This window comes from Pituophis catenifer, unplaced genomic scaffold (genome assembly GCF_029215685.1).
Source record: "Pituophis catenifer annectens isolate HBS135680 unplaced genomic scaffold, rPitCat1.0.hap2 SCAF_6, whole genome shotgun sequence".
NCBI classification, from domain to species: Eukaryota; Metazoa; Chordata; class Lepidosauria; order Squamata; family Colubridae; genus Pituophis; species Pituophis catenifer.
Window position 1 is genome coordinate 42,383,145 of NW_027256886.1, and position 10,781 is coordinate 42,393,925.

General features: G+C 38.9%; 1 protein-coding gene across 1 annotated transcript; it reads left to right on the forward strand.

Moving 5' to 3' along the window:
• The first annotated feature begins 5,090 nt into the window (after positions 1 to 5,090).
• On the forward strand, positions 5,091 to 10,625 carry SFRP5 (secreted frizzled related protein 5). Its single transcript, XM_070945563.1, has 3 exons — positions 5,091 to 5,613; positions 8,162 to 8,239; positions 10,282 to 10,625. Exons 1-3 carry the CDS (start codon positions 5,091 to 5,093, stop codon positions 10,623 to 10,625), a joined length of 945 nt encoding a protein of 314 aa, XP_070801664.1.
• The last annotated feature ends 156 nt before the right edge of the window (positions 10,626 to 10,781 follow it).

Genomic DNA, 10,781 nt, shown 5'->3' on the forward strand with positions numbered 1-10,781 from the left:
CCAAATCACCCCAAATGGCTGATTCATACACTGTTTTGTTTTCACACTCCTATAAATTCCCATACAGTCTCACCTTGTGATACTCACACTCCAAAGCCTGTCATTCTCCCCCCTCTACATACTGTTCATTAGCAACATCAAAACAGCACATTCATCAGAAGCCAGTGATTTTCTGTCAGTGCCAGAGAGCTTATCTTGTTCTTAGCTGGGATAACTGGGGCCCTGAAGCCATCCCCTTCACTCAAGTCAGTGGGTTTGATAAAGCCATGTCTCTATCTTATCTGAACTCCAGCAGCAGCCACCAATTAATATGCTTGAGAGAGGGTGTCTCTCCACTTCAACTAAAAAAAAAACAAAGCTGGATCCCACCTGGAATCTATGTACCCAAAAAGTTATCTTTGCACTGAGTAGTATATGTGAAACTGGATGACAGCACCTGATGATGACCATATAACACATACAAGCTACGAGAAATAGCAAGATTAGCCAAAAGGTTTTATTTGAAATGCATTTTAAAAATATTTCTGTCATGTTAAACATTTTCCAACTATAAAAATGTTAAGTCTTTTAGCCATAAGTCTAGATCTATTTACCTGGGAGGAAAGTTTACTGAACCTTATTTTGGGGTGGATATATATTTCAGTTGTGATATCAAGTATTATGAAGGATAGTAGGATGTTACTCACTGTCAATCCTTTGAGGCACTCAAGGTCAAGAAACAGGAACAATGTGGTTTTCAAGAATGACCTATTGTTGTAGGATATAATAAAGCTTGAAAGCTTCTAAGAATTTCTCTCTACTACTTCTTTTACCAAACAATGTCAAGGTGAGATTCTGTTGAATGTCCTTCTCATGCTTTCTTCTTTCCCAGAACTGAGTAATCTTTTTGAAACACTTTCCTTAACTTGGTTCATTCCTGCCTCGTGGGAGGAAAGTGGGTTCAAAAGCCCATTTGTGTTGTGTGTGACTCTTGATGCAATGACATATAGTGGCCCTATTTCAGAGCTAGGCTCTCTTCATTGAGAATGGTTTCTGAGAATATCAAAGGGTCTTTGACATATTTTCATATAATAATAATAATAATAATAATAATAATAATAATAATAATAATAATAATAATAATTAATAATAATAATAATTTTATTTCTATACCGCCCATAATAACCAGGTTATTATTTAGACATTTTCTGTTGTGCACTTTACCAAATTGCTAATTTATAACATTTTGCCACAATTGGGCAGTGATGCTTTTAATAGCTATTGAGCAGAGTTCATTTAATTAGAAGAAGTTCTAATGACTGATTAGATTCACTGCTTAGATTCAGTGTTAGAAAAAGGAATCTTGGTTAGTTTGGTCTATTTAAAGCACAAGTTTTTCACATAAAATGAACGGGTGATAAACCTAATAAATTGCTTAAATTGTACTTTTAAATTTGCTAAAAGTACATCCATTCAATATTTGGAAGAAAATCTACATTAACTCTACACATTTCACTGCAGAGTGGTAGCATATCTATTCTCCCAAATAATGTTATTTGGTGGTTTTCTCGCTTCATTTTGCTTTTATTCTGACCTTTGAAGTAATTCTCTAGTGATGTTGGCTGCAACATAAATTCTCACAAGATATATAAAACATTGTTATATTTAATAAGTAGCTAGGCTTCCCTCATTATAATGGGCTCCAGTATCTATCCCAACCCCAACTTTTTCAGGGCAGACTGTCTCATTAAAAGTAAAGAGAATCTTTCTTTAACTTAGGGTTACGTATAAGATTTGGACTGCAAAAATAACCACTAGATAGATACAAGAAAAGAGATGTTTGTGTATTAGCTAATATTTATCTGTAATCCAGAACTTTGCAGTTCTTTTTCACAACCTTCTTAATCACAAACATGAGTGACACTACCGTATATCTAATCCACTTATTTAATGAAAATGGTCTTGTGAATTTAAAGTATTTAACAGCAATCAAATCATTCAACAGCAATGGAGAAAACTACACCGACTGAATTTCTGCTGATCTCAAAATTCTTGTTACAACATAATGGCAATTTCAACATAATATAAAGCACGTTTGCTTCCTCTTTTATTCTATTTACTGTATGTATATTTATATCAAGGGCTACCAGATCTGGGCTGGAAAAATACAGATAGCCAATAGATAGAAGAAAACAGGTACACCATCCCCCCCCCCCAAAAAAACCCCACCGCCATCTAACTCTGTGCTATCATTTCACAGCTGGCCCAAGTAATGGAGTCCAGGTGTGGTGGATATATTAGCAAAGACTCCAGCTAATAGCTAAGTTTTGTTTTTTTCCAGATGTTGGACTGCAACTCCCCTCATCCTCAAATTTATCTAAGAATTATGCTGGCTAGAGATGTTGTGCATTGTAATCCTACATATTCAAAGACAGTGCAAGCAGATCTAAGTTGCAGAAATCCAACTACCACTAAATGGCAATACAGGGACACAGAAATGTTGTGTCTTTGCTGCCAACTAGATTCAATAACACTTCCTAAAAAACAGGAGTAGTTTAACACATCCCATCAAAATGAATACATGCCACATTCAATAAGATTCAATGCTGCCTTCTAGCCGCATTCACAATCAGCAAAGGCACAACCTTCTGCCCCTTAGCTCAAGTAGATGTTTGGTTTCAGTCTCAATTACAGATGTAGCTCTGCATCATCACTTACATCAGTGGCTAGAGAATTCTGGGAGTTGAAGTCTACACACCTTAAAGTGGCCAAGTTTAAGAAACACTGACCTACATGGAATTTACAAGAAGAGCAGACGGACATTCAAACCCATCTGTTTTTTGTTTTATTTCAAACACAACCTAGCTGGAACACAGACTAGGTAAGGAACATGTCAGGGTTTATCACAAGCCCTGTAGTGTTATCTTTATACATCACAGCTTTTGTGAAATATTAGGCAAACTATTAGAAATCTTAACAGGCTTTATTCTAGCTATCTTGCCACAAAAGAATTGTGATTGGTTTTAGCTATGATATGTTTTAAGCACAGTTTTCTGAATCAGAACTGACCGAGTTATTCATTAAGCCAAGGGGGGAGGTGATGGGGATTATCAAAGCCTTTTCTCCAGAATTCTCCCTTCTCTGCTACAAGGCCATTAGTGTCAACTGCCCTGGGGAAGGGGTTTGGAAAAAATGTTTATGTTTGCTTGTTTGTTTAAGAATGTTTTATTTTTAATTCAGAATTATCTATGTTGCTTGAAAACTACTTGGATAGAACTGGGACTGGAAATGGAGAATATAAATAATAGTAATAAATTAGTACACAAACATTTGTGCTTTCAATTTTTTTTGTTTTGTTTTTATTTATTCTATAGTCACCCTGACTCACCCCAATAAAGGAATTAAAGGGTTGTAAAAAGAAAAAAATATATTCTATATTTTACTGTCCATTAAATACCACACTGTAGTTACTGTTTTAACTGTAACACTAAATGTTTTTGCTAAGCAGAAAGGTGGCATAGAGATTATCATCAATTATAGTAGAAAAACCTAGTCAGTGTGGTTAATTTAGAGTTTAATGTATTGTGCAAACTCCAGCAATCAGGATAATTCGGTTAATCACGGGTTTTCATAGTGTAACAGCACAACTAATATGTGAGGCTGGTGATTTATTTTAGCACCAGTCCTTTATATGGGAGCAGCTGTACATCCCACAAATGACAGACCTAGCAGTCAGAGACTCATTTGTTTGCCACCCAGAATGCTTTGGTGAATGGACAGTCATATAAGTATATTACATAAAATATATGAGCATATACCTTTTGCAAAGAGTTTTCACATTCTGTCTAGTGCAGGGATGGGCAACTGTGGCCCTTTTACAACCTGTGGACTTCAACTCCCAGAATTCTTGAACTAGCTTGGCTGTCTCAGGAATTCTGGGAGTTGAAGTCCATAGGTTGTAAAAGGGCCACAGTTGCCCACCCCTGGTCTAGTGAATAATACTTTAGACATTTATTCATCTGACAACAACAATAGTTCTTTCAAAAGTCTCCCATATGCTCCCCATGATAATTTCTGGTAGCCTACATGGTTCATCTTCTTGTTTTCCAGGAAGCATACATATCACCTATTTACTTATCTGGTGTAGGGAGAAGGTGGAGGAAGAGGATGCTTCTTTTCATTCTGAGTGATCATCCTGACAAGATCCCCTCATTGTTAACTTTACTAAAACAGACACAGATTTGCTCTCCTTTGTCTCTCTCAAAAAATACTGTAAAAGGGGTGACAGTATTTCCTGCCACCCTCACCAAAACTTTTACCTATAATAATCTCTACAGGAAAAAGTCAGAATGTGATTGTTTCATTGTTTAACTAGTAGGCTAAACATTTGTCTCAATACATTAGAGAGACTGCTAATCAAAACAGACAGGTTTTTCATGGTCTTATCAGGACTAACATATTTTGCACCTGAAATAGGAGGGGAGAATGAAAGCCGCTTTAAACTAATCTGCTCATTTTTAATGCACTCCAGAAATGAAGCCTGGGGACAGAAAATCTGCTGCCTAACGATAGCTGCTTTGTAGTATTTCAAGGCAATGGCAGCTGGAGACTGATGCCATGCATCTTATGGAAAAGAACAAGGCTGTTGTGAAAGGCATACGAACAACCCAGATGGTCCAGGGCAGGGAAGGAAGAGGAGGGGGGGGAAGACTGAGGGTGGAGGAGCAGCCCAGAGTTAGAGGTGGGGACATCTTCATGGCTGGCACCCAAGTCAGACTTGGGAGGAGGGAAGCTTGCTAGTGAAGATTGGCTGCTGGCTACCCCCAAGAGGCTCCTTCACAAACTTAGAAGGGGTGGTGCTAAATAGCCTGGAGCAGAGGCTTTACATGAATCCAGCTTCAGCTCCTTCCATCCCACTGATAGTGACAAATATAAAGAGCCACTTGGAGAGCAGAGATTTGCTTTTCTGGGCATAGGTACCTGGTTTCCATAGCAGGTACTGGCAGTTCAATTTGGCTGGGATTAGAACAGAGCAGTAAAGTTAATTGCCAGTGGCACCTGCAGCAACTCACTTGCCTCTTTTCCAGCAGAAACAGCGTTATTTCTGGACCATGATCTTTCTCTGTCGGTGGAATGTCCTGGATGCACTAATAATGGTTCTGTTGCAAGGCTGGGTGCAGTCCATTAGTCAGGAGTATGATTACTACAGCTGGCCTTCAGATAACTTTCAGCATGGACGCTTCTATGCCAAGCAATCACAGTGTATGGACATCCCAGCTGATCTGCAGCTCTGCCATAATGTGGGTTACAAACGTATGCGCTTACCTAATCTGCTGGAGCATGAATCTATGCCTGAGGTCAAGCAACAAGCCAGCAGCTGGGTACCTCTCCTGGCCAAGAGATGCCACTCAGACACACAAGTTTTCCTCTGCTCTCTATTTACACCTGTCTGCCTGGACCAGCCCATCTATCCATGCCGTTCCTTATGTGAAGTTGTGCGTGATTCATGTGCGCCTGTCATGGAATCCTATGGCTTCCCCTGGCCTGATATGCTCAACTGCAACAAATTTCCCTTTGACAACGACCTCTGCATCACAGTGCAGTTTGGAAACAACCAAGTTACTCAGCCACCAGGTAACAGCATGGAGGGCAGGGAAGGTGGGGGGAAAATTAATATAGCTATTTCTTATACCATTCCTATAGAACCCCACTTTACAATGCTCCCTGGACTTTGGTTCCTAGAAATGAATCTTATGCATGCTTCTGTCTATATTAGTGTTTCCTGGTGTCAGTGCTTCCAGATGTTTGGATTTCTATTATAAGTAGTCTTTGATTTATGAATTTTGATCACATGACCATGGGGATGCTGGGACAATTGTAAGTGCAAGGACTGGTTGTGACTTTTTTCAGTACTGTTGTAACTTCTAATGGTTGTTAAAAGAATTGTTGTCATTCAAGGACTAGGCTTGAAGTCAATACACTTAGTAGTTGTCTTAGATTGAAAACACTAGTCTGGACTCCTACCCTCTTTTACAAGTTCTACATATTAGGCAATTTGTACAGACATTTGCCACACAACATTGTACCAATATCAATGTTTTTCTTCTCTGTATTATAAGAGCAGGACATTACCTTCTGCTTCATTATCCTCCTACTTGAAGGACACTGGGGCTTTTGTTCTCTCTTACTGTCTATACATCCCAGTACCTTGTAAATAACATGTGTGTTACTATTAGTGCAAATTACAGTCTCTGAGTAGCCTCATATAATTTGATCCTTCTAATGATTTCAGGATTGCTGTACACAGAGTTTCTTTTGCTCTGGAATATTACTTCCAAGCCCAATTACAAAAGCAGTAGCATTCATATAGGATGAAACATCCAACATAATGTGACGTTTTCTCTAGTATGCTTCTTTTAGGAGTGCAAGCTACTTCACATACTGTAATGAACCCTGAAGGAGCTCATCCTTTCAGGCATGCAATCAGGGAGAGGTGGATACAGAGAGATTTTAGAACCAAAACCAACAAACGTTTGCCCTCACATAGGCATGCTCATCTGCTATCTACAAGCAGTTGTTTGCAAATTCTTTGGCACAGCAGCCAGCTGGAGGCACTGTTTGATCAAAAGAGAACCCAGACTAATTTCAGAGGTATTCCGATCATAGAGCAAGCTGGAAAAAGAACACAGAAACTCTTTTTTTCTACACCTGGGCTTGGTGAGCACCAAATCTGGACTTGGTATGAACCAGTCTACATCTGGGATCTGGGAAGCACCATTTTCAACAAAGAGGCTTCTGAATGTAATCAACAGTACTTATGGAGCGGAGAGCTGAAGAAGCTTCTTGGATGATAAGTGAAACGTCTTTAAAAAACAACCACCAGAAAGTCCAGTTCCCTCTTGAAAAAGCACCTTTGGGACAACCATAACCTGGATGACTGAGAATCTCTATAGATAGATATGGAGGCAAAGCATATTATTTTCACCCCAAACACCATAGCATTCAGAGCAATTTTTATGAAATCTTTTCCTTGGACAAGAAGCAGATATAGCCAAGTTATTTCCATAACCCAGGCCTTAGAAGCCAAAGTCCAGCAAACTCCAGCACATCATGTTTCTCAACCTTGACTATTATGGGAGTTGAAGTCCACATCTCTTCAAGTTGCCATGGCTGAGAAATACTGCCAGCACAGCTTTTAGCTCCAGGTCCTTTCATTTCAGAATTGCTCTGGTGTAAAAGCTGTGTCTGGTCCTTAAGACAGCCAGAATGATTCAGAGTGCTTCCATCAACAAACTTTTATTTTCCCTCTTTCATTTTTTTAATAGCAAGAGGGGAAAAAAACCAGCAGGAAAATAAAGGAATATTAAAATGGATGATTTTGAAACATCAGCACTAATCTGTCTCTCATGCACATTACCAGTCCTATTCACTCAACTTGCTAGATTGAATCAAGACATTAGCATATGTAAATACCTAAACCTTGTCACTGGGTACGAAAGAATTTTTTGTGTAAGACAACCCTGAAGCAACTTCTTCCTGAGCTCACCTCACCCACTTACCCCAGTCCCCATCAGCTGTGTCCTCTAAACAAGATTGCAAGAATTATTTCTCTGGCTTGAGGAAGAGTCTCAAAATCATTGTCCACAAAATTAAGTTTCCCTAGGTATACTCTCTGTCTTTTCATTTTCTGTCTCATATATCCAGAGATACCACAGCCATTTAGGAATGTTTGGTTAAGTTCCTCCACCCAACTCACTCTAAAGACACTAATCCCAATCAGTCATGTAGAATTTTAACAACCATCCACAAGAAGCAACTTCCCCCTTGCCTATTTTGTGGTGGCTGAAGGATGTCTCTATAAAAGACAATATTTGTAGCTCAGGGTTGAACTGTGGAATCCTTGGTGCTCTCTGAGCTTGGTTGTTTTCTTGTAGACATTTCATTACACAATAAGGTAACAAAGTCAGTATCACTATGTTACCTAGTTGTGTGAAACATCTACAAGAAAACAATCAAGCTTGGAGCTCCAATGGGGGAGTATCATGCTGGATGTGATTGATTTTGCTTCCTTCCTCCCCATCTTAATTACCATAATTTTAAGTATGGTGCATGCGCTTCCGAACCAGTAAGGAAGTTAAGTAGATTTCACCCCTGGCTCACATTCGTTTTTTCTATCTTACAGTGTCAAAGATTTGCACCCAGTGTGAGATGGAACATAAAGCGGATGGCATAATGGAGCAGATGTGTTCCAGTGACTTTGGTAAATCATACACACAAGGCAGCAGTGGGAATCTGGGACAAGCAGCTATTGGGAATACATCAAATATTTGTTACTCTTACTTCCCTTTCCCTGCTTGAACTCCACCTATTTTCAATCAGATCCTTCAGCAGCTTCCAGCAGCTTGTTTCTGGGACCAAATCAATGTGATTTTTTTTTTGACTCACAGTAGCCCAAAATTCATACTCCAGGAAAAAAACCTTTGTCTGAACCCATCTCATCTCTAATATTTTCTCACATTTCTAAGCAGGCCTGTCACTTACCCTGTTCCCCCCAAAATAAGACATCCCCTGATAATAAGCCCAATCGGGCTTTTGAGCGCATGGCAATAAGGCCAAGCGCTTATTTCATGGGTCAAAAAAATATAAGACAGGGTCTTATTTTCGGGGAAACATAGTAGGTCTGCTTGATCTATATCTTCCAACACCCTTCAATATTCTCACTTTTGAAAAACAAAGTTTTAATAACAGCCTGATCATAGAATTCATTTTTGAAGACAATCTCCAGGCACTAATAATAATATTCATCCCCTATAATTATTAGAATTTTGAGTAGTTTTCTTTTCTTTTGTTAATTTTGTGGTGCTCCATTTAAAAGGGGATATCATTTATTTGCTGCCTTGAATAGTCCTTATAGAAAAGCCAAGGCATATATTTTCAAAATAATCATAATAAAGTATTTATGTAGTTATAGTTCAGTCCTTCAAAAGATGAGATCAACCAAATATTCAATATAATCAATCTAGGCAAACAGAAGACTGAAAATAGCTGTGGTTAAAGATGGCAGATTTTTCCTTAGCAAAGAACTACTGTGTAGGAGACATGATGATACCAGCAGCAGAACAGTTTACTCCGATGCAGAACATGATACATTTCACGTACATTTTCACACCCTCAGAGAAGCTAGACCTACCCAAGCTAAGGCAACTGCTTCATGAGGGTAATTGTGTGCCATGAAAGGAAAGAAGGTTATTACCACAGGCGAAGGTGGAGATAGAGAGGGGCTTGCAGGGTATTCTACTTCTGCTGTCACATTAAGGTTGTCAATCTTGAATTCTACTTCATTTAATTCAGGGATGAGCACCAGTTTCTTTTTCCCCCAAACTGAAATAGCTTTTTTTTAATATTTCACTTCAAAAACACAATTTATAGCATTCCCTTAAATTTTTCCCAGGGTTTTCCCCAAAAGTTGTCATAAATCAATACCTGAGCTTCCTTTATTTCCAGACTGTACATGGGAACAAGCTCCTCCCAAGATTTCCCCCCACATAACCAAATATAAATTTGCTCATTCACTTTGGATGATCGAGTTATTGTGCCTTTTAGAAGGTCTGTTCATATGTGTATTCTATTAGAAATGATCTGTGCTAAGTCACCCAAAGAATTTCCTCACATGGGAAAATCAAAAGATGAAATTGGTGGTATATCGCTATAACTTCAGTAATTCCCATAAATGCTATACCTGCATTCAATGCTGTTGTGCTCTATAAACTTTTTAACAATCCAAAAAAATGTTACAACGCATTGCAAGCCGCCTTGAGTCTCCGGAGAAGGGCGGCATATAAATTAAAGCAAAAAAAAAACAAAAACAAACAAGCCCTAAATTCAGTCTGTAAAATAAAATTGGATGATCTGTACCTTTTCCAGATACCCTCACTACTGAAACAATAATGGACTTCAGGGATAACCAATGTGACATAGCTAAAATTCTGGTAGCTGGGCCTTGAGACAAAATAGACTTCTGTCATGTGCAAAAAAGTAGCCAGTAGGAAAATGTGGCAAGGGATGAGTAAATCACTCCCATTTATTCATGCAGCTTCAACTTGTCTGCCATCTATCTTTGGTTTTCCTCTGCCAGCATTTTAAAGGTCAATTTTGAAACTTAAAATCAAAGGAACTATACTCATCAACTCCACAATTTGCATACTTACAATTCTATCTACTTCTCTACTTCTCCCTTCACTGACTTCCCTCCTTAAGTTGTAATGTTTTCAGGCAATTTATGATCTATCCTCTCTTCCACAGTGGTGAAGATGCGCATCAAGGAGATCAAAAAGGAAAATGGGGAGAGGCGATTAGTGGCCACTCAAAAGAAAAAAAAACTGCTCAAAGTGGGGCCATTGAAACACAAGGATACCAAAAAGCTGGTACTGTATATGAAGAATGCAGGCACCTGTCCTTGCCCTCAGCTTGATGACCTCAGTGGCAGCTTTCTCGTTATGGGCCGCAAAGTGGGTGGGAGACTGCTAGTCTTGGCCATTTACCGCTGGGAGAAGAAGAACAAGGAAATGAAATTTGCAGTTAAATTCATGTTCTCTTATCCATGTTCCTTGCACTATCCATTCTTTTATGGATCAGACCCACACTGAAAGGGCCACACACAAATATCCTTTTTTTGTGGGCAGGCTGACATCAAGATACAAGCTGTTAGAGCCCATTTTTCCGAGGATTCTGTTTTCCATAGGATAATTGAGTTTGATTAAAAATATTCTGAAGAATCCTGCACGTTGTTGATACTCATATGA